Source organism: Lepus europaeus, chromosome 17 (genome assembly GCF_033115175.1).
Source record: "Lepus europaeus isolate LE1 chromosome 17, mLepTim1.pri, whole genome shotgun sequence".
Lineage (NCBI taxonomy): Eukaryota > Metazoa > Chordata > Mammalia > Lagomorpha > Leporidae > Lepus > Lepus europaeus.
Genome location: NC_084843.1, coordinates 29,213,257 through 29,240,230, shown reverse-complemented (window position 1 = coordinate 29,240,230; position 26,974 = coordinate 29,213,257). Strand labels below are relative to the sequence as shown.

Sequence of the window (26,974 nt, the reverse complement as noted above, 5' to 3'; positions counted from 1 at the left end):
AGCTACAGCCATTGCAGACATCTGGGGAGTGAACTAGCAGATGGAAGATATTTCTCTCTCTCTCTGCCCATCTCTCTGTAACTCTGCCTTTCAAATAAAATAAATAAATTTAAAAAAAAAAGAAAAAAGAAAAGAAAAAGAGTAACTACAAACATTTCTGTCAAAACCAAAACATGCAGGACTGCTCCACCACTAAGACACTCTTTGAGGGGGAAGACACTGAATGAGCAAAGAAGAGGGCCAATGAGCATCAGTGCATGAAAATACAGCACTAGGAGCCGGCCCTGTGGTAGCTGAACGCTACCATCTGCAGCATGGGCATCCCATATGGGTGCTGATTCAAATCCCAACTTCCAATCCAGCTCCCTGCTAGTGTGCCTGGGAAAGCAGCAGAAGACAGCCCAGGTCTTTGGGGCTCTGCACTCACATGGAAGACCTAGAAGAAGCTCCTGGCTCCTGCCTGGCCCAGCCCCAGCTGTCATGACCATTGGGGAGTGAATCAGTGGATGGAAGATCTCTCTCTCTGTCTCTCCTTCGTATTCTGTAATTCTTTCAAATAAATAAATAAATCTTTAAAATAAAAAATATAGTACTACAGTTTTAGGAAAAACACAATCTAAAGAGTAGTTTTAGTGAGGGGGGGTTCAGAATTAAGGCTGAAGGAAGAAATCATTTATTTATTTATTTTTTATTTATTTATTTTTTTAACAGGCAGAGTTAGACAGTGAGAGAATGAGAGTGTGTGAGAGAGAGAGAGAGAGAGAAAGGTCTTCCTTTTTCTGTTGGTTCACCCCCAAAATGGCTGCTACGGCCAGCACACTGTGCCCATCTGAAGCCAGAAGCCAGGTGTTTCCTCCCAGTCTCCCATGCGGGTGCAGGGCCCAAGCACTTGGGCCATCCTCCACTGCTTTCCTGGGCCTCAGCAGAGAGCTGGACTGGAAGAGGAGCAACCAGGACAGAACCAGCGCCCTGACCGGGACTAGAACCTGGGGTGCCGGCGCTGCAGGTAGAGGATTAGTCTAGTGAGTCACAGCGCCGGCCAGAAGAAATCATTTATTTAACATCTACAAAGAGAAAGTCTGACAGGATATATATGGGGAACAAACGAAGGCATATGCATGCTTGATTCATTTTCAGAGAGGACTAACAACTTCTACAAAGTTAATTTCCCAGACAACTTAAGTTCATCGAATATTTCATCAAACGGTCACAGGTACCAGAACTTTGTAAAAAAAATCTGGCAGTAACCATTTTTATTGCATTTGAGTCTTGTAGCCTTTCTTTATGTCAAACAGTTACCAACACAAACATAAGGGTGGCTACTGAAGTCCAGACAGAAGGCTCCCCTGCACTTTGTGTTCTTGTGAATAGTTTCACTCTTAGCCAATCTCCTCTCTCCCTTCAAACTCTCACCCTCTCATCTATTTCATGATGATCTCTAACAACATATAACGAGAACCTGAATAAGTAGTCCTCCCGTAGGAAAGATGCATGGCTTTTGCAGGAGTTATTTGGGACTCCTAGTAGATTTTGCCCATTTTACTGTGGCTGTGGGCCATCAGCACAGTTGTGTCCACCCTTAAGGAAGGCACAGCAAAGGCAAAGAAAGCCAGGGGGCAGAATGTAATAAAAGGAGAGCAAGAAATATGGCTGCAGGGAGGAGTCTCAAACCTCCTGCCAGACACTCACAGGCCACAAATTCTCAAGATGATTCTACCAAGGTCAGTACAAGTAAACGTAGACTTCATTACTAGTTTCTAGACTGAGAAGTTCACAGGGGCCTTTTGACAACGTTGCTAGGATGGGCCTCCAAGAAGACTCTGCCCCTCTAACTTCAGGTTACATGAGAAGCAAAAAAGTTTCCTGGAAGGTCTCCTTGGTTCATATCTCGAGCTAGATACCTGAGAAAGGTGAATGGAAAGAAAATGTCATCTCTTCCTGAGGTCTAGAGAAGTACTTAGCTAGGTCTTCCACTGTGTATCTCTTTTCCCCTGCATAGGACCACAAACCTATTGAAACTTCTCAAACAGAACATGGTCTAAAGCCTGCCTCACGGCCGGTGCCGCGGCTCACTAGGCTAATCCTCCGCCTGTGGCGCCAGCACACCAGGTTCTAGTCCCGGTCGGGGTGCTGGATTCTGTCCCGGCTGCTCCTCTTCCAGTCCAGCTCTCTGCTGTGGCCCGGGAGTGCAGTGGAGGATGGCCCAAGTGCTTGGGCCCTGCACCTGCATGGGAGACCAGGAGAAGCACCTGGCTCCTAGCTTCAGATCAGCGTGGTGCGCCGGCCACAGTGCGCCAGCTGCAGCGGCCACTGAGGGGTGAACCAATGGCAAAAGGAAGACCTTTCTCTCTGTCTCTCTCTCTCACTGTCCACTCAGCCTGTCAAAAAATAAATAAATAAATAAATAAAAAATAAAGCCTGCCTCACCACACAAGTTATGTGGTAGAAAGAATGTTATAGACTAACCCAAAGAAGAAAAGATTCAAGAAAAACAATCTAAAAGTGCATTCCAAAAATAGCAGATGCTGGCTCAAGTCCTACAGTCCCTGCTACCCACGAGGGAGACCCAGATGGAATTCCTGGCTCCTAGCTATGTCCTGGCCCAGCCCCAGCTGTTGAGGATCATTTGGGAAGTGAACCAAAGGATGGAAGATTAATCACTCTCATCACTCTGCCTTTCAAATAAATAAAAATCTTTTTAAAAATCTCTAACTGAGCCATGCCCAAGGAAAAACATCTGGGGGGAAAATGAACGACAATGACTTTCTTGTGACAGACCCACAGTTTACCCAAACTTTGCACAGCCTGAATAAACTCATACCCAAGGTCATTCAGTGCTTGTAGTCTCATTCGGCGCTTACCAAACTGTCCTGGGTTCCTGGCTTCTCAACCAGGATGCACATGTGGGTATTCCTGACATCAGGAAGTACCATCCTCTACTACTGGGCAAAAGAGAATTTATCACGTTAGTCTTTGACATAAGTTAGTGTGAATCAGTCTCAGTGTTAACTGTTCTTGGAAAAAACTAATGTATAAGTTCAAGCTTCAGAATCTGAAGCTATAAAAAAAAAAATCAACATTCTAAACCCAGCGAAGGTATATAAGCAACTAAAGACTCCTTTTCAGGACAAAGAACATCCAGTTTTAAATACGAATAATTAACAAAAGCAACACATCACTATCAAGCAGGTTTGCACTAAAAAAAAAGAGAATATAGGAGCTGGTGTTATGGTGTAGCAATTAAAGCTGCAGCCTGCAATGCCAGCATCCCATGTGGGTGACAGTTCCAGTCCTGGCTGCTCCACTCAATACAGCTCCCTGCTAATGGCCTGGGAAAAGCAGTGGAAGATGGCCCAAGTGTCTGGGTACCTGCCACCCAAGTAGGAGACCCAGATGAAGCTCCTGGCTCTGGTGTGGCCCAAAACTGGCTGCTGTGACCATTTGGAGAGTGAAGTAAAAGACGGATGATATCTCTCTCTCCCACTCTCTCTAACTCTGAATTTCTAAATAAATAAACAAATCTTTTAAAATAAAATAAAAATACAAAGAGTTTAAGATATATATAAAAGCGGCCGGCGCCGTGGCTCAACAGGCTAATCCTCCGCCTTGCGGCGCCGGCACACCGGGTTCTAGTCCCGGTCGGGGCACCGATCCTATCCCGGTTGCCCCTCTTCCAGGCCAGCTCTCTGCTGTGGCCAGGGAGTGCAGTGGAGGATGGCCCAAGTCCTTGGGTCCTGCACCCCATGGGAGACCAGGATAAGTACCTGGCTCCTGCCATCGGATCGGCACGGTGCGCCGGCCGCAGCGCGCCTACCGCGGCGGCCACTGGAGGGTGAACCAACGGCAAAAGGAAGACCTTTCTCTCTGTCTCTCTCTCTCACTGTCCACTCTGCCTGTCAAAAAAAAAAAAAAAAAAAAAAAAGATATATATAAAAGCATCACCCTAGGAGAATCAAACCTATTTGTGAGAGAGAGATAAAGGAAGGGAGCAAGTTTGTGAAACCAATTCTACAAAATCACAGGAGAATTGCTACAATAAAAAAGATAGACAACAACAAATGTTGGTGAGGTTGTGGAAAAAGAAATCCTCAGACATTGCTGGAGGGAATATAAGATAGTACAGCCACTCTGGAAAACAACTTGGCAGTTTTTTTTTTTTTTTTTTAAGTTAAATATAAATGTACTATATGATTCAGCAATTCCATTCCTAGTATCTAACCAAAAAAAATGAAAACACATGCTTATACAAAGACAGGAGAGTTGGCCGGCGCTGTGGCTCACTAGGCTAATCCTCAGCCTGCGGCGCCGGCACACCGGGTTCTAGTCCCGGTCGGGGCGCCGGAGTCTGTCCCGGTTGCCCCTCTTTCAGGCCAGCTCTCTGCTCTGGCCCGGGAGTGCAGTGGAGGATGGCCCAAGTGCTTGGGCCCTGTACCCGCATGGGAGACCAGGATAAGCACCTGGCTCCTGCCATCGGATCAGCGCGGTGCGCCGGCCGCAGCGCGCCTACCGCGGCGGCCATTGGAGGGTGAACCAACGGCAAAGGAAGACCTTTCTCTCTGCCTCTCTCTCTCACTGTCCACTCTGTCCAAAAAAAAAAAAAAAAAAAGACAGGAAAGTAAACATCTCATTACAGAATTTCTCTTAATAGCCATAAAATGGAAACAACTCAAATGTCCATCAAATGAAGGACAGACAAAACACAGTATGTCTCTATAATGGAATACTATTTCAGAATAAAAAAAATGAAATACTGATGACATGCTACAACATAGATGAACCATAAGAATACTGTGCTAAGTAAAAGAAGTCAGACACAAAAGGTCACATATTCTGTAATTCCATTTAAATGAAATGTCCAGAAAACACAAATCCATTGAGTCAGTAAGAAGACTAGCAGGGCCAGCGCCGCAGCTCAGTAGGCTAATCCTCCACCTTGCGGCGCCGGCACACCGGGTTCTAGTCCCGGTCGGGGCACCGGATTCTGTCCCGGTTGCCCCTCTTCCAGGCCAGCTCTCTGCTGTGGCCAGGGAGTGCAGTGGAGGATGGCCCAAGTCCTTGGGCGCTGCACCGCATGGGAGACCAGGAGAAGCACCTGGCTCCTGCCATCGAAACAGCACGGTGCACCGGCAGCAGCGCGCCTACCGCGGCGGCCATTGGAGGGTGAACCAACGGCAAAAAGGAAGACCTTTCTATCTCTCTCTCTCTACTGTCCACTCTGCCTGTCAAAAATTTAAAAAAAAAAAAAAAAAGACTAGCAGGGGCCAACGCTGTGGCACGGTGAGTTAAAGCGTTGACCTGTCGTGCCAGCATTCCATATGGGCACTGGTTCGAGTCTTGGCTGCTCCACTTCTGATCCAGCTTCCTGCTAATGCACCAAGGAAAGGAGTAGAGGATGGCCCTAGTCCTTGGGAGCCCTTTTTGGAGACTCCAAAGAAGCTCCTGGCTTCAGATTGGCTCAGGTCTGGCCATTGCAGCCATTTGGGCAGTGAACCAGCAGATGGACAACCTCTTTCTCTGTCTCTACCTCTCTACCTCTTTCAAATAAATAAAATAAATATTTTTAAAAGATGATTAGCAGTTGCCTGGGGCTGACAGTGTGCTATCACCAGGAAAAGCATACTTGTGAGGCCGGCACTGTGGCACAGAGGGTAGAGTTGCAGCCTGCAGTGCCAGCATCCCATATGGGCACCAGTTCAGGTCCCAGCTGCTCCACTTCCAATCCAGTCCTCTGCTATGGCCTGGAAAAGCAGTAGAAAATGGTCCCAAGTGCTTGGGCCCCTGTACCCATATGGGAGACCCAGAAGTTCCTGCTCCTTGGCTTCAGATCAGCTCAACTCTGGCAACTGCAGGCATTTGGTAAGTGAATCAGTGGATGGAAGACCTCTCTCTCTCTCTGCTTCTGCCTCTCTGTAACTTTGCCTTTCAAATAAATAAATAAATCTTAAAAAAAAAAAAAAAAAAAGTATACTTGTAATGGGCACTCTTGCCCAGAAGATACCAGCCCTCAATTAGAACATACCTCAGGGGCAGGGATTTGCTTTCCTACAGATGCTTCCTTCCCAGATTTTCTGTAGGGGTCTTCAGTGACATCTGGGGGTGGGAATGTTATAAAACTATGCTATTCAATGGTTGCATGTCTAAGTAAGCTTACTAAAAGTCTTTGAATTGCACACTTCAAATTGAAAGTAAATTTTATATGTAAATTATAACTGAATAAGGTTAATTAAAAAACAAGGAAGTGCCTCCTTCTCTGTAAAAGGTTAATGGAAATCACTTACATGTGTGCCAATGTTGACGACCAAATGCTTTTCCACTTCAGGGCTCGCAAGGCAAAACCAGCAAGGTCCTGGAGGCTGAGCTTCATGTGGAAGAAAGCCAAGAGTTACTATGGTCCTGAAGTGGTAACTCTTAGTTCCTGTGGAACTCAGCCTCGTCTGATCTTTTTATCCTGTGAATACCGGGACATAGCATTGCCATAAAGGGCTGGACTTAGGTTCCTCACTCTGACATCACCATCACCATTTTTAATGAGACTACATCTCTATTAGAAAAATTTTGAATTTGTAACCAATCCACAGGTAGTAGAAAATCACACATGGACTAAAACAGCACATAACTGGCCACAGACTGCCATTAAAGAAAACTATCCCAGTAGCTAGTCACATGATCCCGCTTCCCGGTTTCCTCTCCTGCCCCCTAGTCCCACTGGCCAGCCAAGGTCAGCATCTTCATCTTTAAAACAAGGAGGTGGAAAAGTGGATCTCAATGAAATAGCCTTAAGATCCTTCCTCTCAGTTTGATTACTCGATTATTTTGTAAACCTATATTGGTCTTCTCCCATCCAAGTACTAACCAGGCCCAACCCTGCTTAGCTTCAAGATCAGACAAGATCGGGCAAATTCAAGGTGGTATGGCCATAGACTATATTGGTTTTGTATGCTCTTTACTTTTCATGTTTTATAGACACAAAGGAGCTGTTTCCATGGTTCTTACAGGAAGTGCCTCAAACAGCCTCAAAGCCAGGCCATCTTTAGTATTTTATTTTTACTATTGCTCCTAATGATTAAATATACAGTTTTTCTCTGCCAGAAGAGGTGCTTTTAGCAATGCTGCTTTCCAACGAAAATCCAGAACAAAGTTGTTGCTCACACAGGAGACCTCCAGAACCAAGGTACTTACGAGGTTTGCGAGGCTGCTTTGGGTGAGGAGATTTGCTATCTCTGCCTGTGGATGAACGCTTCCTTCCCTGCTTCTCATTTAAATCAAAGAAAAATTGACAGGACGATTCTTCCTGGAATGGCAGTAAGCAGAAGAGTAAATATTATTCAGTTAACCTCTAGACAAGTAGCCAACCATTCGCAGAGACTCCCGCCATGTTATGACTATCCTTCCTCTCAGCTCTTTCTGCCTATTTGATGGTAAAAAAGTATCTTCCCAATCCTGATTCCAGGACTCCCAGTCACGTATCTCAACCCTTAGCCAATCTACTGCCAAACCCACCACTTAGGGGGAAAATGCAAAGTACAAAGCAATTCTTGCTTAAAGCAAAACAATATGAACCCACTCAAATTCCTTTTCCTGTCTCTCTCAACGGAGACATAACGTAATCCTAAAATTTCACAGATCAAGTAAGTATAATTCAGTTTAATTTGAAGAGATGAGAAGGTTGCACAAAGAAAAGCCCAAGAAAGCAGGCCATGCAAACTAATAAGAGAATTTGACATTCCTTGCTTTATTGTGGAGAAAATTTAATTTCAGTAAAGTCTGCTACTAAGACAATTTCTTCAGAATGAATCTTATGTACCTATTAGCAATCAATATAAATCACAATCGACACTGCTACCAACTTGAATCCTTGCTAAAGAGCTAAGACTAGTTAATCAAGTTTTTATTTTTTAAAAATTAATGATTTATTTATTTATTTGAAAGGCAGAGTTACAAAGAGGCAGAGAGAGCGAGAGAGAGAGAAAGGTCTTCAATCCACTGATCTGGAGCCAGGAGCCAGGAGCTTCTTCCAGGTCTCCCACACTGGTGCAAGGGCCCAAGTACTTGGGCCATCTTCTACTGCTTTCCCAGGCTATAACTGAGAGTTGGATAGGAAGTGGAGCAGCCAGGACTTGAACCAGCATCCATATGCTATGCCAACACTGCAGGCAACAACTTTACCCACTACACCACAGCACCAGTTAGCAGTTAATCAAATTTTGACAAAGACAGACTCAACACATTGAAACTGTTTAACCTTAAGCTACAATAAGAAACTCACCACTATGATTTTCCTAAAGAAAAAAGATTATTCTAAGTATGAAATTTGTCACATGTACTAAGCAATCACCAGGAGAAGTATACTTGTAATGGGCACTCCTGCCCAGAAGATACCAGCGCTCAATTAGAACATACCTCAGGGGCAGGGATTTGCTTTCCTGTGGCTGCTTCCTTCCCAGATTTTCTGTAGGGGTTTTCAGTGACATCTGGAGGTTGTTTTACCAGTTCTGCTGCATCCATTAGTTTCATGGGAACAATACTGAATGCATAAAGATACTTTAGAGAAAAACAAGATAATAACGTTAGAGTTAATACCATTTACCCAAATGTGCTCAGTCTGCTTTACTACGAAGATTTCACAGAAAGCATCAGATCTGAGTGAAATGAACTGAGTAAAACCAAAAGTACAACAATCAGCCCATCTGTGGCTCAGAAAACACACAGCATATCAAGTCCCCATTCAGTGACTTCTAAAGGGGCTAACCGAGGGCTGATGAAGTGCTGAGCAGAGACTCAGATCAGGGATCCTCCCCTGCCTCAGGGAAGACTGACAAGCACCACTTCAGACTTGCTCTGAACCCTTGAAGACAATCTGCTTCTGTCTCTGAATCCTTTGTTTTTGTGTACTTTATCAACAGAATCATGGCACTGACATTCTTTTTTCCCAATGAAAACTACAATTAGACAGCTAAGGATTTCCCTCTGATATTACACAGATTCTGCTAAAATGTTGATTAAAATGTCCTTAGAAACAAGCAACAAATAATTAAATATTCATACAAATACCTAGAGGTTTGGACAAATGGCACAGATATTGAAGACTTTAGATATGAAAAGATGCTAATTTCACTACTAATCAAGGAACTCTAACAATGTTACACCATATTTCACTGATCAGATTGTCAAAAACCTTTTAAATAAAAGTTGAGAATATAGAGGATAAAAACCATATACTGCTGGTAAGCATATAGATTGAGATAAAATTCTCAGATGAATTTAATAATGCTTACCAAATTAAAAAATGTACATATCCTTGGAGTATGAGTAGCTTATAGCTGAGGCTAACATGTTTCTGAGAATAAAGGTGGAAAGTACTGTGAGTGCTATTCAATTTGAAATGGCAATTAAAAAAATTATAAATCTACAACTTTCTAAGAAAGAATCGAGCATAAAAGATTAATATATTATGAAAAAATATATTTTCTTAACTCTTATACACATCATCTATGACATGTTACAGTAGAATAAACTTTAAATTATTTAGGAAGATTATTTCTGCCTATTTTCCTATTTGACTAACTATTCCGATTTTACCCATCTCAATCCACAATAGGGTATTTCTGGCCCCTGGAAATCAGAAATACTCTCAGGAAAGAAAGAGAAACAATCCATCTATTTTTCTGGTATTTTCCCTTTTATGACCTGTACTATTTTCCAATACAAAGATTCTGGATATCACTAATATTTCCCAAAGTTAAGGAGGGCTTAGGTAGATCCTTATGAGGACTTCATTATTTCTGCTAATTGAAAGGAGAAAGCAAGAGTACCATCTCAGGGCAATTCACAAATACACGTACAAAAACCGCAAGAATGTGGCAGGAAAGGAACACCATTCATTTGATAAAAATATTTTCCCAAAGGACCCTAGGAAATCTGACTCTTCATTATTGTATCTTTACAAAGGAGTACAGAAAGTTTCTAGAACCTTGCAGCTGGGGAGAAGAGAAGATGTGACTGCTTAACTGTGCCAGAGAAACATTTATCAAGCAAACAATGAATATTAAACTATCACCAAATACTCCAATTTTTACCTTCTTTTTTTCTGGATTTCCAACATTTGCCAGAGCTATGAACCGGGTAGCATGCTGTGCATTTTCTTGTAGAACAACATGATTTCTAAAACATATTTTACAGAAAACAGGTTACTAATACTTTTAATTTGCAATTAAGAAAACATAGACTCCATGGGGCAATGAGAAGAGCAGAGTCCATCACTACAAGTGCACAATCTCATGTAAGACATCCATCCACCTAATAGGGACCAATTTCCTTATCACACAGGGCTATTAAGAAGAGATGAGACTGGGGCTAGCACTGTGGTGTAGCAGGTAAAGTCACTGCCTGCAGTGCTGGTATCCCATGTGGGTGCCAGTTCGAGTCCCAGCTGCTCCACTTCCAATCCAGCTTTCTGCTGTAGCCTGGAAAGCAGTAGAAGATGGACCAAATCCTTGGGCCCCTGCACCTGTGTGGGAGACCCGGAGGAAGCTCCTGGCTTCGGATCAGCACAGCTCCAGCTGTTGCCCCTAATTGGTGACTGAACCAGCAGATGGAAGACCTGTTTCTCGCTGCCTCTCCTTCTCTCTCTGTATAACTCTATCTTTCAAATAATAAATAAATTTTAAAAAAAAAAGAGAGAGAGAGAGATGCGATCCATACCTCTGAAAAGCACTCACCCACTCTTGGTTTTAAAAGAGCTGTAAAGTTAGTAAAATGTTGCTAATTACTGAAACTAGGTAATAAGGGTATGAAGGTTCATTCTATTTTCTCTCTCTTTTTTTTTTTTAACATTTATTTATTATTTTATTTGAATGGCAGAGTCAGGGAGAGGGAGCCAGAAAAAGAGAGACAGAGAAAGACCTTCTACCAACTAGTTCACTCCCCAAATGACCACAATGAATAGGTCTGGGCCAGGCCAAAGCCAGGAGAATGGAATGGCAGGAGCTCAAGCAGTTGGACCATCTTCTGCTGCTTTCCCAGGCACATCAGCAGGGAGCTGGAACAGAAGTGCAGCAGCCAGGACTCAAACTCACCCATATTTATATGGGATGTCAGAATTACACGTGGCAGTTTAACCTATGGTGCCATGATGAAACAATGTAAAAGATTAAACAATGAAAACTAAAAAGAGATGTGTCCTAAGTGTAAAAACATTCATTAAACAGCAATATACAGCATAATCTTTTTTTTTTTTTTTTGACAGGCAGAGTTTAGACAGTGAGAGAGAGAGACAGAGAAAAAGGTCTTCCTTTTTCTGCTGGTTCACTCCCCAAATGGCTGCTACGGCAGGCGCTGTGCCGATCCAAAGCCAGGAGTGGGTATTTCCTCCTGGTCCCCCATGCGGGTACAGGGCCCAAGCACTTGGGCCATCCTCCACTGCACTCCCAGGCCACAGCAGACAGCTGGACTGGAAGAGGAGCAACCAGGGCAGAATCCGGCGCCTCAACCGGGTCTAGAACCCGGGGTGCCGGCGCCGCAGGTGGAGGATTAGCCAAGACAGCTGCGGCGCCAGCCAGCATAATCATTTTTCTGGGAAAAATATAAAAATACAGGCATGTCTATAAGTCATAGAGAAGATATGGAAATTGTATACACCAAAATACTTTCTGGAACTATTCTAAATTTCAAAAGTATTTAAAGTGAGTAACTACTATTTGTAACTAAAAGAAAAAAAGCATAGTACTTTAGAGGTATTTATTATTTTATGAGTTGATTATTAACACAGACGCCAATCCTTAGAATGCTTTATTTTGGGGGCCAGCACTGTGGCATAGCAGGTAAAGCCACCACCTACAATGTCAACATCCCATATGGGCGCCATTTCTAGTTCCGGCTGCTCCACTTCTGAACCAGCTCTCTGCTGTGGCCTAGGAAAGCAGTAGAAGATGGTCCAAGTCCTTGGGCCTCTGTATCCACATGAGACCTGAAGGAAGCTCCAGGCTCCTGGCTTTGGATTGGCCCAGGCCCAGCAGTTGTGGCCATTTAAGGAGTGAACCAGTGGATGGAGGATTGATCTCTCTCTCTACCTCTCTCTGTAACTTTTTCAAATAAATAAAATAAATCTTTAAAAAATGATTGAAATAAGTTTTCTCACAATTAAATGGAAATTTTAACAATATATTAAGACATTAAGTAAAAATACCTGAATATCCTGCAAAAATGTTTTTCTTAAATGCAAATGACTAGCACAATGGCCTCAAAACCTGCTAACATTTCCCACCAGGAGTGGGAAGCAAAATAATGGTCCTCCCCACTAAAGTTACCGTGTTGTAATTCCCATTACCCGTGAATAAATCAGTTTGCACAACAAAAAAGAAATTAAAGGAGCAGATGGAATTAGTCAGCTAACCAGTTACTAGTTGGCTTACCTAGAAAGGGAGATGATCTTAGACTATCTGAGTAGACCCAATGCAATCACAAGGGCCCAGAAAAATGGAAGGGGGAGGTAGAAAAGAATCACAGGAAAAACAGACTGGACGGTCAAAGTGGTAGGAAGGATTCCACCAGCCAGAAGTGGGAACAAGAAGGGGCCGGTGTGGTGGCATGGTGGGTAAAGCTGCTGCCTGTAGCGCCAGCATCTGATTTAGGCGCCAGTTCGCATCTCAGCTGCTCCAGTTCCAATCCAGCTCCCTGCAGAAGTGCCTGGGAAAGCAGAGAAAGATGGCCTAAGTGCTGGGGCTCCTGCATCCATGTGCAAGACCAAGAAGCAGGCCTCTGGCTTTGGCTAGCCCAGCCCCAGCCATTGCAGCAATTTGAGGAGTGAACCAGCAAATGGAAGATCTTTCTCTTCCTCTGTCTGTCTGTTTCTCCTTCTCTCTGTAATTATGACACTTAAAAAAAAAAAAAACAAAAAAAAACAAAGAGGTCATGAGACGAGGAATTCAGTAGGCCTCCAGAAGCTGAAAAAAGCTAGGAGATTCTCCCCTACAGCTTCCAGAAATGAATGCATGCCATTTCTGAAATACTACTTGTGTATAAGTGTTTATACGAACAGATGTCTTTATTTCTCTTAGAACAGGAGTGGAACTGCTGGGTCATACAGTAACTATGTTTAAACTTTTGAGAAACTATTAGTTTTCTAAAGTGGCTGTATAAATTTACATTCCCACCAGCAATGTATGAGGGTTTCAAATCTCCCACATTGTTACTAACACCTGTTATTATTTGCTTTTTTGATTATAGCCAAAAGTGGTATGTCATTGTGGTTTTAGTTTACATACATTACCATAATGGCTGATGATGAGAGCATTCTTTCACATGCCTAATGGCAGTTTATACTTGTTCTATGAAGAACTGGGTATTCAGATCATTAAAAAGCTGTACAGGTTTTAAACGGCTCATTTCTATTACCTGTGTTTTCAGAGTACATTTTTAGGAAACAAAGTATTTTTCCTAGAATGCATATACACAAATTTAACAAAACAAAACAAAAAACCTTTATTACCTATAGCTATATACTCAGTCGTGAAATAACTAGATGGAGGCAGGTTACTTATAGTTTGGCTCACTTTTATTTTTTATTTTTCAAACTTTCAAGGAGCACATATATTGCTTTGTATAAAAACAGAAAGGAAACTTTTTATTAATTAGGGATTATCTATGCTCTTTATCAGTGAAGATAATTAAGAGTCAACTTTATTTTAAACTCCACCATTTATAAAATAGCAATTTTATTTTCTGTGCAATTTTTCCTCTAAAAAAATCACTTCTAAACTCAAACTAAAAAAAAGGAAATAACTGATATAAGTTCTAAAGTAAAATACCGATTATACTGAGAATGAATTTTTAAGAGCATACAAAGAACCTTGGTTTGACCTGATCAAAATGGGACATAATGTGTTACAAAGTATTGTTACCTCAGGCCCTCAAACCTTTAAGGGGACTTTTTTTTTTTTTTTTAAAGACTGACTGATTTATTTATTTGAAAGGCAGAGTTACAGAGAGGAAGATTCAGAGACAGAGGGAAGTCATCCATATGCTGGTTCATTCTCCAAATGGCCATAATGGCCAGGGCTGGGCCAGATCGAAGCCAGAGGCCAGAAGCTTCATCTGGATCTCTCATGTCAGTCTAGGGGCCCAAGCTCTTAGTCCATCCTTCTGCTGATTTCTCAGGCACATTAGCAGGGAGCTGGATTGGAAGTGGAGCAGCTGGCAGCTTCACCTGCTACCCACAGCACTGATTCCTAAGGAGCCTTCTAATCCATCTGTTGTATTTCAATTTAGGGAACAAACTCGGAGAAGGTGAATGATTTGACAGTTGCTCCTTTCAGTGCCTGATAACCAAGAATCAAGATGTTCTGTGGTTGAAAATGAGTAACAAAAGGCCACCGGCGCCCACCTCGCGGGGGCTCCGCAGTGCCCTGCTCTCGGCCTGCACCGGCTCCTAGCCCCCGGCCCGGTCTCCGCTGCCCTGCCCAGCGCGGCCTGGCTCGGCCGCCAATGCCACCCGGAGCCTCAGCGAATTTGAGTCGAGCGCGGGGTGCGCGGCGCCGCCTCGATGTGCCCCGGAGCAGCCTCGGTGCCCCAGCCCCGCTGAACAGCCCCTGGCGCGAGGCGGGCGAGGAGGTGCGGCGAGTCCCGGAGAGAGGGAACGAGCCAGCAAGCAAGCAAGCGAGCCCGAGTGCAAGCGCCGGAGCCGACACCATGCCCGGCTGGAAGAATATCCCCATCGGCCTGCAGGCGGAAGAGCAGGAGCGAGGAAAGAGCTGAAGAGACAGTATCTTTCTAACAGTCACCTTCCAGCCTCCAGTTTGGCTTTAACAGTGTGTAATGCCACAAAAGTGAAGATTAGTATGTTTTCTAAGCCAATTATTGTACTCTAATCGAATAAAATAAGGGCCTTTAAGTGGAAAAAAAAAAAAAAAGAAAAGAAAATGAGTAACAATAGTTTACACTTTGATCAAAGGCAAATTCTTCAAAAAGAAAAGAACAAAAGAAATGCTACACACCGATACGGAAGCCTCTCATAATAGGTCTTTTCCAAAGCAGCAAAATGATATCTTGGTTTCAAGCCTGTGGCAAGGCTGGAGACCAAAGAGGAGCCACACTTTTTGGTATCCACTTCTCCCTAGTAAACAGAAACTTGGTCATCTCTACAGACACAAGAGTTATCAAAAAAATTCAAGGAAATAACAAAACACTATGAAATGCCTTTAGAATTTATATATGAATACAAATGTGGGCAGAAGGACTTGCACAGTGACTGGTATGGCAATCAGAGAAAAATCAAACAAGTAAGGGAACTGTACTACTACTATGAATGCAGAAATAGGAACAACTGTGGGAAGCCAGCAGTGAAAACGTAAGTTAACCACTCTACACTAATTCCCAAAATATGGATTATTATAACCGTTTTTGGAAAGTAAGCCCTTTCTTGGGAGCCCACAAACTGTGTTCTTAAAATGTGCTTTGTAGTGTGCCAATAGTAATGACAATGCAGGCAGTCCATCTCAACACAGAAAGTGAAAACAACCAGCCTTTACGGCCCTGAGGATCCATAGTACGGAACAAGCAGGATCTCATCGCATAAGCTGTTGTTTCAGCCAAGACAGCGGCAGCTAGTTACACAACCACACTCTTGTTAGCAGCAGTTAGGCACAACTACACTCTTGTTACAAAGTTTAAGTGACATAAAGTTAGTCACCTTATTCCCAGAACATCCCTAGCTTCTGTTAACCAATTACATGATCTCTCTCATCCATAACATTATGAAGTCTAGTCTAAAACAAGGTATTAGGCAGAAATAAAGAAATTACCAAAGTTGAATTTTCTCTAAGTAAACCAGGAACTTCAATTTGTCTTATGCTTACTTCCTTCAGGTAAGGAACTCAAGGGCAGGGAACTGACCTTCGTGTTAATTATAGTATCTTAGGGACTGGTGAACTACATTGTTTTATCTCTCATAAATATCTTACGTGGCTGTTAACAAACTTTGATCAACATCCTTTTTTAGCTTTCTCCAAGCTAAAGAGGCCTCGTTTCCACCCTTTCCTACGGAGCATCACGAGTCCTACTCCCCTCCATCATCATGTTAGTAGCCCCTCTCTGCATCTTCTCTAGCTTTGCCATATCTTTGTGCTGCAACCAGCACCATGTCTTGTATTCTTGGTGAAGATCAACCAGGGGTTTTTGGAAAGGGAAGAAAGAACTGTCTCTTCTTCTTTCAAATCCTCCCTGACAATGCTTGGTTTCTTGCTGGTCCTTCCCGCCGCAGACAGTGCTAAAGTTGGCAGGGAGTGGCCTATGAGACCCTCTTCTGGATCACGGATGATTCTGAGTGTATTCAGGGAGATTTGCTCTCAGGTGCGTTCCTGCATTTCCCTCCACAGAAGCCCAACTGATGTTCTCTCTGTCACACACAATCTTCTCAAGACCTGCCTTGGCTTGTTTCCACCAATGTAGCATTTCACTCCCCATTACAGCTGTCCCTCCTGGTATACATCCTCTATGAAATCACTTTTACAAATATGCAGATCAGACACAATGAGGAGTTCCAATGCACCCCAATATTAAAATGTTCCTTTTGGAGAAGTGTCAAGGGACCAGCACTGTGGCGCAGTGCTTGTTAAAGCCCCAGCCTGCAGTGCCAGCATCCCGTATGGGTGCCAATTTGAGTCCCAGCTGCTTCTCTTCCGATCCAGCTCTCTGCTTTGGCCTGGGAAAGCAGTAAAAGATGGCCCAAGTCCTTGGGCCCCTGCACCCATGTGGGAGGCCTGGAAGAAGCTCCTGGCTCCTGGCTTTGGACCAGCTCAGCTTTGGTCGTTGCAGTCCTTTGGGGAGTGAACCAGTGGAATGGAAGACCTCTCTCTCTCTGGCTCTACCTCTCTCTGTAACTCTGTCTTTCAAATAAATAAAATGATTCTTTAAAAAAAAAAAAGTGTCAAGTTTTCAATACCTTGTTTCCCAGCTTTAAAAACATTTTGATAGCCAAAATGCAATAATCTGGAAAGGAAGTGGGAAAAAACCCCAACTGTAGAATTGCCACTAGGTCCAAATCTTCTCGGTGAAAATTACTGAACCCTTGGGGGCTGGGTTGTGGCACAGCAGGTTAAGCTGTCACCTGTGATGCTGGCATCTCAGCATCCCATATGAGCACCAGCTCCAGTCCCAACTGCCCTACTTCTGATCCAGTTCCCTCCTAATGCTCCTGGGAAAGCAGAAGATGGCCTAAATGCTTGGGCTTCTGCCACCATATGGAAGACCTGGATGGGATTCCAGGCTCCTGGCTGCAGCCTGGCCCAGCCCTGGCCATTGTGCAGCCATTTGGGGAATGAACTAGGGATTGGACAGTATCTCTCTATATATCTTTCAAATAAACAAAATAAGTTTTCTTTAAAAAAAAAAAAATACTGAATCCTCCAAACATGTTAAGAGACTGAGACAGGGTACTTAAATTAGAAAATATGAAGAGCCATTCATTTATTATTAGCATTTCAGCAATTTCTTCAGTAAATTACACTTTAATGAGGTCAACTTTTGCTTTGGTCAGTTGTATAGCTTTTAGAATCCTAAAAACTTTTACAAAAGATATCTAGTGAAAGACATCAAGTTCTAAAATATTAAATATAAAGAGAAAAAAAGAAAGAAAATAAGTAAAACCCTGCGTAAGCCAGAGCAATTTGCTTATAGAAATTCCAACTGAACAAGCACTACTCACAGAAGGATTCCCAAAGTTTCCCACGTACTTGGGCCACGGGGACGTGAGCAAGATATCAACACCTTTGAACTGGGGTGATGAGCACAGCATTGTTCTCAGGGAAGACACATCCTTGGGGCTAAAACTGTAACCGGGGACTGGCTCACTTAAGGACTCCGTCCCACTGAGGTACACAATCTGCAGCCCCGAGCTTCCAGTGAAGATACCTTTACGACCTGGGTTCAAATAAAAATGGACAAGTTTTAGTCAAAATTGTAGAGGGACATGCCATTGATATGGCGATGCTTCCCCCACCACGGCTCTCCCCTGCCTGAAGGAGTGGATTTCCCAAGCCCTGCTCTGGCTGGCCACTAGGACTGATACCAGACAGCTATGATGGCATTGTTGTTCTGTAAGCAGCCATGATGTGGAGGGTGCTGGAGCCCACAGGCCAGTCTGTTTACATCAGGTGCCTTCCAAATATGACTGAAAAAGTTGGGAAATGGTAACTAAGAAAAAGGTTTTCTACCTTTAGAGAAGACTCTACATGGGCTAAGGAAATCTATAGACATCTGGACCCAAGAAGAGGCAATGAAAAGACAAAATAGGGGCCTGCGCTGTGGCATAGCAGGTAAAGCCACCCCCTGCAGTGCTGGAATCCTATATGGGTGACAGTTCGAGTTCCGGCTGCTCCACTTCCGATCCAGCTCTCTGCTATGGCCTGGGAAAGCAGTAGAAGATGGCCCAAGTGCTTGGGACCCTGCACCCACATGGGAGACCCGGAAAAACTCCTGGTTTTGGATCGGCACAGCTCTGGCCATTGTGGCCAATTGGGAAGTGAACCAGCGGATGGAAGACCTCTCTCTCTCTCTGCCTCTCCTTCTCTCTCTGTGTAACTCTGCCTTTCAAATAAAAGACAAAATAATTGTAGTTCTAAAGATGCTAGAGCTTAGAAAAGTACTTTTAAGGCAGGCAGCAGCTTCCAAGAAGAAAATACTTGGAAAGAACAACTGTTTGGGGAAAAGCAGAGACTGTGAAAGTTTTTCCCAGCTTGTATCTTTGGCTCCATTTCTTCACAACTCTGATACCTTACTCCATCATCTTTCACCTCCCTATTCAGTCTCTGCTTAACTGACTTTTCTGTTAAGAAAAAGAATAAAAAAATAGAATAGAATATGCTCAATCCTTCCCATCCAGGACAAAAACAAACTAACTAGAAACTTCCTTCTCTTCAGTTTCAAGTTTCTGAAGAGTGGTCTATGCTCTCTAAGGGCTTTACCTTTGGGTAGCTCCTTAACCCACAATAATCGAATTCCACTCTCCCACCACTCTCTCTTCTCAGCTCTATCTTCCATCTTTATTGGACTAACTCCCCAAAGCCTCTACTCTTCAACACTGACCCTGTTTGTAGATTTAGAAGGAATTATCACTTCTAACTCTATGTTGGATGCTTTACAAGTGTGTTAAGCTCACTACCACATTTTCACTATCAAGTTCATTAGATCCTCCTCCAAATGGAGCTTTAAAAATACATATGTGGGGCCGGCGCCGTGGCTTAACAGGCTAATCCTCCGCCTTGTGGCGCCGGCACACCAGGTTCTAGTCCCGGTTGGGGCGCCGGATTCTATCCCGGTTGCCCCTATGGCCCTGGAAGGCAGTGGAGGATGGCCCAAGTCCTTGGGCCCTGCACCTGCATGGGAGACCAGGAGAAGCACCTGGCTCCTGGCTTCGGATCAGCGAGATGCACCGGCCGCGGCGGCCATTGGAGGGTGAACCAATGGCAAAAAGGAAGACCTTTCTCTCTGTCTCTCTCTCTCACTATCCACTCTGTCAAAAAAAAAAAAAAAATATATATATATATATATATATATATATATATATATGAGGCTGGCGCTGTGGCACAGTGGGTTAACGCTCTGGCCTGAAGCGCTGGCATCCCATGTGGGTGCTAGTTTGAGACCGGGCTGCTACACTTCCGATCCAGCTCTCTGCTATGGCCTGGGAAAGCAGTACAAGATGGCCCAAGTCCTTGGGCCCCTGAAACCACATGGGAGACCCAAAAGAGGCTCCTGGCTCCTGGCTTCGGATCAGCATAGCACCAGCCGTTGCGGCCAATTGGGGAGTGAACCATCGGACGGGAGACCTCTCTCTCTCTCTTCCTCTCCTCTCTCTGTGTAACTCTTTCAAATAAATAAATAAAATCTTTAAAATATATGTATATTTTATACACACACACACACATGTATCTCACAAATATAAGCCAACTTTGGTCCCTCTATTTTTTTAAAGATTTATTTATTTATTTGAAAGGCAGACTTACAGAGAAAGGGGGAGAGAAAGAGAGATCTTTCATCAGCTGATTCACTCCCCAGATGGCTCCAACAGCCGGAGCTGTGCTGATCTGAAGCCAGGAGCCAGCAGCCAGGAGCTTCTTCTGGGTCTTCCACATGGGTTCAGGGGCCAACTACTTGGGCCATCCTCCATTGATTTCCCAGCCACATTAGCAGGGAGCTGGATTGGAAGTGGAACAGCCAAGACTTGAACTGGCACCCATATGGGATGCCAGGGCTGCAGGCAGTGGCTTTACCCATGATGCCATAGTGCTGGCCCCTTGGCCCCTCTTTCCAATCCTGGCACTAAATTTAGAAGTGGTCTAAATGGGCCGGCGCCGCGGCTCACTAGGCTAATCCTCCGTCTTGCGGCACCGGCACACCAGGTTCTAGTCCTGGTCGGGGCACCGATCCTGTCCCGGTTGCCCCTCTTCCAGGCCAGCTCTCTGGTCTAAATGTACATCTAAAAACTACATTTATGGGGCCAGCACTGTCATGTAGCAGGTTACGCCATGCCCACATCTCAAGTTGACACCAGTTTGAATCTTGGCTGTACCACTTTTTTTTTTTTTTTTTTTTTTTTTTTTTTTTTGACAGGCAGAGTGGACAGTGAGAGAGAGACAGAGAGAAAGGTCTTCCTTTGCTGTTGGTTCACCCTCCAATGGCCGCCGCGGTAGGCGCGCTGCGGCCGGTGCACTGCGCTGATCCGATGGCAGGAGCCAGGTGCTTCTCCTGGTCTCCCATGGGGTGCAGGGCCCAAGCACTTGGGCCATCCTCCACTGCACTCCCTGGCCACAGCAGAGAGCTGGCCTGGAAGAGGGGCAACCGGGACAGGATCGGTGCCCCGACCGGGACTAGAACCCGGTGTGCCGGCGCCGCAAGGCGGAGGCTTGGCCTAGTGAGCCGCGGCGCCGGCTTGTACCACTTCTGATCCAGCTCCCTGCTAATGCACCTAGGAAAGCAGTGGAAGATGGCCCAAGTACTTGAGCCCCTGTATCCACATGGGAGACCTAGATGAAGCTTCTGGCTCCTAGCTTCAGTCTGGCCCAGCCCTGGCAGATGGAAGACTTTTCTCTCTCTGCCTCACTCTCTCCAAAACTCTGTCTTTTAAATAAATAAACAGGGGCTGACACTTTGGCACAACAGGTTAAAGCTCCGGCCTGTAGCGCTGGCATCCCAGATAGCTGCTGGTTTTGAGTCCCGGCTGCTCCACTTCTGATCCAGCTCCCTGCTAATGCACCTGGGAAAGCAGCAGAGGATAGCCCAAGTTCTTGGGCCCGCATTCCCATTTGAGAGACCCGGAAAGAGTCCTGGCTCCTGGCTTTGGCCTGGCCTAGTCCCGGTCGTTGCGGCCATTTGGGGAGTGAACCAGCAGATGCAAGACCTCTCTCTCTGTTTCTACCTCTCTCTGTAACTCTGCCTTTCAAATAAATAAAGTAAATGGTTAACAAATAAATAAATCTTTTAAAAATATTACATGGAGAATTGTCACAAGTCAGGTCAATGTTACAATCTATAATAAAAGGATTTGAAAACTTACATCTCACAACTGTGGTTAAAACAACAAACAAAAATCGTTCAATTCTTTGCTTAAAGAAGCCACATATGATTGGAGCAAGGTGAGACTGGTTACACGGGCAGTGTAGATGCAGCCAGATACAGAGACCCAAGGCCAAGATGGCCTATGCTAGGAAGGGGAAAGGTGGGGGTGGGCCATTACAGCAGGGAAAATGCAGAAGCTTTCCCGAGAAACGAGATAACAAAGAGGAAAAGTGAGTAACAGTAGAGTCATTTTAGAGAATGAGCTGAATAATCCAAAAAGCAATAAGAGACAGTAAGCAAAATTTGACAGTGCTTTAAAAAATAGCTAGAATCACCAAAGAGTGGATTGTGGAGGGAACAATTTTAACTTGGAATTGAAGAGCGGACCTGGAACCAGAGAAAGGACAAAAGGAATTAAAAACCCAAGAATCAGGCCGGCGCCGTGGCTTAATAGGCTAATCCTCTGCCTTGTGGCGCTGGCACACCAGGTTCTAGTCCCGGTTGGGGCGCTGGATTCTATCCCGATTGCCCCTCTTCCAGGCCAGCTCTCTGCTATGGCTCGGGAAGGCAGTGAAGGATGGCCCAAGTCCTTGGGCCCTGCACCGCGTGGGAGACCAGGAGAAGCACCTGGCTCCTGGCTTCGGATCAGCGAGATGCGCTGGCCGCAGCGGCCATTGGAGGGTGAACCAACGGCAAAAAGGAAGACCTTTCTCTCTGTCTCTCTCTATCCACTACCTGTCAAAAAAAAAGAGTTAAAAACCCAAGAAATCAGCACTAAAAACTTGAATTGCCAAAATCTTAGAGTGGAACCTAGAGCTATAGCTAGTTAGGAGCCTAAGCTGCCTATGGATCCAGCAAGGTTATATGATCAGGCCACATATATGAAATTTCCTTTATTTGAACATACTTTATACCTTAAACACTCCATACCGTAGGCAAGGAGTTTCTCTCGTTGGCAAAAAGAGTACATAGCGTGTTGCAGAAACACAGGAGAATGGGAGGAAATGGTATAGCCAAAGGAAAAACACCACTGTCCTAAGGGCATAGCCACAGACTTTGGGAAAGAACCCCTAAACTCTCATTTGCTCAAGCAGTTACGGCAGAAGAATCCAGGCAAACATTTCTAGGGAGACTAATTCCTAGAAACATGTTATTATGTTCATTATAAATAAGAAATATCAACTTACCCAGATAAGTAACATTTTCAGCTAATTCACACCCATCAGCATCTTCGAAATACTTTACTGTTTCCTGGTTATTGGCACCAAGCACATAAGTCTGAATAGGAGCTAGTGAGGGAAACAGATGTGACATCATAGTTACCAGATCCATTTCGGAATTTGAGAAATGCTTCCCTGTGGAAAAATACTCATAGCAAAAGTAAAGAGGCTGTGCGTTTCCTCCACAGCAATCCTAAAAGTAGAACATGCTTACCATTAAGGATATCCCAAACCCACGCTTATCAATTTACTATTAAATAATGTCAGTAGGCACATGAAGTGACATCTTAGCAGGGATGGTCAATGTACAATAAGCAAAACACAGACTCTTAAGAGCTTAAAAAAAAAAACAACTAAGACTAGATAAAGGAAAAGACATATATGGTTGCATTTATTCACTTCCTGCTCATCTATAAGGGTTTTTCTGAAACTAAATTGAAGCAAGTAAAAAATGTGAACATGTAGTTTATTGCTCAGGCATTCTTTCCAGCTCTATTTGGAGCTCAAGAGGGAAATCTGAAAATAACTAAAAAGTAAAAAAAAAAAACAAAAAACAATAACAACAAATAACAGCAAGAACTGTAACCATTAAAATTTGGTTAGAAATCATAAATTAAAGTAATTTCTCTACCTTTCTTGATGCCAGTCTTATATTCCTCCCATTCAGCATCTGGGGTAGAGCCAAAGAAATTTCCTACACACAACAGCAGCTAAAATGAGTTTTTTAAACAGATATATGAGATTTTAAAATATTAAGCAGTACAAAATTGACAGTAACATTTAACAAATAATTGTACATAATGGTCTCTAATTAGGTTTTTATTCTTAATCAATTTGCAGAATTTCAATACACAATTCCTTAGCAGCAATTGTAATAGTTACTGATTCTATGAATTACATTTTGCCTCGCTGGCTGTCAAATTCAAGTTGGGGACAGGGAAGAGGAAGTCAAGGAACTGAACTTTCAAAAGAAGTCAGAATTCAAGTGCTTCTCAAATTCTCAGTCCCACTCTTCCATTCCGCTCTCTACCATCCTTCTCCCCCCTTGGAACACACAGTGATGGAGACACAGGCCTTTAAAGAATCCCTCTGTGAAACATAAAACTAAAAAGATCAGATACACTGAGAGCTACGGGGCACAAGAAACACATTTCCTGCCTGGTGACTTTACTCAGTGTTTAACTTAATGAACAAGTTATCCTCATATCAAGGACACTACTCTGTTCTCTAAGACCTTCAGTCTAGCCGACAGCCATACATAGCTTTATTGAGGGCTCCTCTGTGTGTGAAGCACTTACACATATATTATCTGATTTAATCCGTACCATACACTCATGATGTAGACCTACACTTCCCAAACCCAGGGACCAGAATCACCTAGGGATATTTTATGAATTTGATTTTAATAACAGGATTCAAATTTAAAAAGTAAAAAAACAAGAAAGGTTCACAGGTTACAAGGTATCCCTTTTGTAACCTTTCCTCAGCTACTAAATAAATTTCTCTGCCTACAAAAGGAACTCAGTCTAACAAAAATGCAGTGTATGTGTTCAACTAATATTAATGAAGGGGCCCAAATTTTATTCTAGTATGTTTAGACTACAATAGTAACATTACATTCAATAAAAAAAAAAAACGTCTTACATCAAAGTCTCCACTTTTCTTCTGAATTGCTCGAACTCTATTGAATAAAACATCAAACTTGCCTTCAACATCTCCACAAGCCAAGCTGTAAATCAGAGAAAGACATTACAGCGATTCAAGAAACACAAATGGGCCTGCCAGATTTGGTATAAAGTAGTCTTCTGGATGAAGCAGAACTGTGGTCCAATCTCTGCAGTTACCTTGTAAGGTGTTGTGCCTGTAAATTACTGACCACTGACAGCTCCATCTGGGGGAGGAGCTCTAACCCACCATACCTAAAGTCTAGCTTACCATTTCCTCCACAACTGAGCCCTCTTCTCATTCCTATGTTTTGTGGATAGAACTAGTAACAAACTGCTTATCAACAGTCAAAACTCCCCGGTTCAGTCACCAAATACCATCCAAACATCTGTCACACTGATTCTGTCCTTGTTATTCCCACTGCCACCCTCCCAGTGCATGGCTTTAGTCACTCATTCAATAAACTGGTACTTATCTTCAAATGCTACAGAATGAAAGATGATCCCAGAGGAACAAGAAGGACAATGCTAAGGGAATTGGGGAGGAGAGAAACAAATGAGAAATTCAGAACGTGAACACAAACTGCATTTGGGGAAGGAAGGTGGGAAATGAGAAGGAAAAATGAAGGATAAGGCAAGGGAGAGTCCTGTATCAGAGACAAATACGATACAAAGTAGAGACTGTGCCTGTGTTTCCTCTAACCCCTCTATGCCACCCTATATAAAGACAGTTCTAAGTTATCTCCTCAAAAACATTAAATGTTCCCCCACTGATCTCCACAGGTCCTGACCTGTCTTTCTAGCACTTTCCCCAAGTCTTCCTAACTGAAACCTTTCCCTCTGTCACTTTACTTACTCTTTGCCTGCACTATTTCCTGAGACAGTCACCTCTCCGGATCCTCCAATACTACACATGTCAAGTCTAAGTTCTCCCCACTTGTCACAGCCCACAACTCTGAAAGCTTCCTGATCGGTTCAGAAAGTTACTCTCTTCTCAAAACCACAGAAATCCAGGCTGCCTTGCAAAACAGGCTTTGTCACAAAGTTCTCTTCTGAGTACTGTATCTTCTAGGAAGTTTTCTAGCCCCCACCAGCTACCAACTCCTGGTGCTCCCACACGATCCTGCACCTCTCTCATAGCTGTCACACACAGTAACTGTTTCCGAAAGAGACCCACTGTCCCATCTGCACATCAGACGGCGGCTCACAAATCCTCATTCCTCATCCGGGCCCTATTCCAGCATTCCGTGTTCCCACTGAAGAAAGAGTAGCACTGGACAATCTGCAGCACTGGCCAATCCCGTCTCATGCACAATCGAACCCTGTCGATTTCACCTCCTCAGCAAACCTTGAATCCTTTGTTCTGCCATCACTCTGCCTAATCCTCGCTGTCCTCTACTTTGGTTCTGACTTATTTGTCTTCATACCGGAGCCGGAATCGCTTTCCAAAACAAAGGCGTGGTGTGCCATGGCCTATTTTTTGGTTAAAGGCAAAGATATTTACCAGGGTTCAAACCTCACTTTTTATCATACACCCGCCACCCCACCCCAGCAACGGCGAGCTGCGTCCTCCTCACGTTATCCCTGTCACGATGTTGTATTCATCTGGAGTCTCCGTTCCTCTCGGATGAATGAATGAAGTCCTCTTTTCCTCACATCTCCTGGCCTCCCCTAAAATGCAGCACCAGCACAGGGGCCTTATTCGTCTGTCCTGTCCACCACTGCCCGAGGCCCATCAACAGGCCCGATGGCGAGAAGTATTTGGTTAATAAACAGGAAAACGAGGTGAGGGGAAAATGAAAGCGAGATGATGTGTCCAGAGGCTAGGACAGCCCAAGATGGAGGAGGCCTGACCCCGGGAGCATCTGCGGCTCCCAGCGAGTATCGCCAAGAGAGTCCCCGAGCCGAGGTGAAAACAGCCCCGAACAGGCGGCCGACCCTGCCCAAGCAAAGGCGAGGCCGGGGCCCCCCAGCAGCCCCGCGACCCTCGTCTCTTCTGCCTTCCTTCCAGTCAGGACGAAGTCACCTCAACCCGTCCACACCCAGAGACACACAGACACAAACACTCACAGGCGCAGCGGTTTCTGAGCCATCGGTTCTGAAAGCCTGGATGGGAAGGATCACGTAAAGCCAGGAACCCGAGCCCAAGCTGCGCGGAAAGAACGTGCCCGTTTGATCTTATGACGTCAGTGCACCCGACCAATGAGGGTCCAGTAATCTACGGAGAGCGCCGAGGGACAGAAACCTCTCCCGTGTGGCTTCGCTTCAGAGAAGTGCAGTTTAGAGGGGAGGAGGCAGTTCCAGTGTCGTGCTTTCTGTTCTCCTGTTTTCGGTTGGTTTGTTTTCCGGAGACTTGGAGTTAGTGATCTGCTGGTAAGTTCCTAGCAGAACGGTAACTAACCTACTCCGGCAGTCTGGTGGGCAAGACAGAATCCTTTCACCCGCACTTTTTTGTTTTTAACCCATCAGAGAACAATGACCATCGCCTCGGCTCAGTAAGTGTCAGAATGGGGCCAGATTTACTTCCGGGGGGCCCCTCCT

General features: G+C 44.3%; 1 protein-coding gene across 5 annotated transcripts in view; it reads right to left on the bottom strand.

The window, feature by feature from the left end:
- CWF19L1 (CWF19 like cell cycle control factor 1) overlaps window positions 1-26,598 on the bottom strand; it is a 32,992-nt gene extending 6,394 nt beyond the window's left edge. For 2 of the 5 annotated variants that reach the window (XM_062213950.1, XM_062213954.1), the window contains exons 1-10: window positions 26,504-26,598; window positions 24,414-24,498; window positions 23,401-23,479; window positions 22,737-22,838; window positions 17,699-17,913; window positions 14,991-15,109; window positions 10,077-10,161; window positions 8,401-8,541; window positions 7,180-7,291; window positions 6,279-6,358 (exon numbers count right to left, since the gene is read on the bottom strand). In XM_062213950.1, the coding sequence (XP_062069934.1) occupies window positions 6,279-6,358; window positions 7,180-7,291; window positions 8,401-8,541; window positions 10,077-10,161; window positions 14,991-15,109; window positions 17,699-17,913; window positions 22,737-22,838; window positions 23,401-23,479; window positions 24,414-24,498; window positions 26,504-26,526 (1,041 nt within the window). In that variant the 5' untranslated portion in view covers window positions 26,527-26,598. Of the gene's footprint in view, window positions 1-6,278; window positions 6,359-7,179; window positions 7,292-8,400; window positions 8,542-10,076; window positions 10,162-12,410; window positions 12,661-14,990; window positions 15,110-17,698; window positions 17,914-22,736; window positions 22,839-23,400; window positions 23,480-24,413; window positions 24,499-26,010; window positions 26,105-26,503 lie in introns of those variants that run through there. The other 3 variants (XM_062213953.1, XM_062213952.1, XM_062213955.1) reach the window with 3 other exon arrangements.
- Window positions 26,599-26,974: the final 376 nt, after the last annotated feature.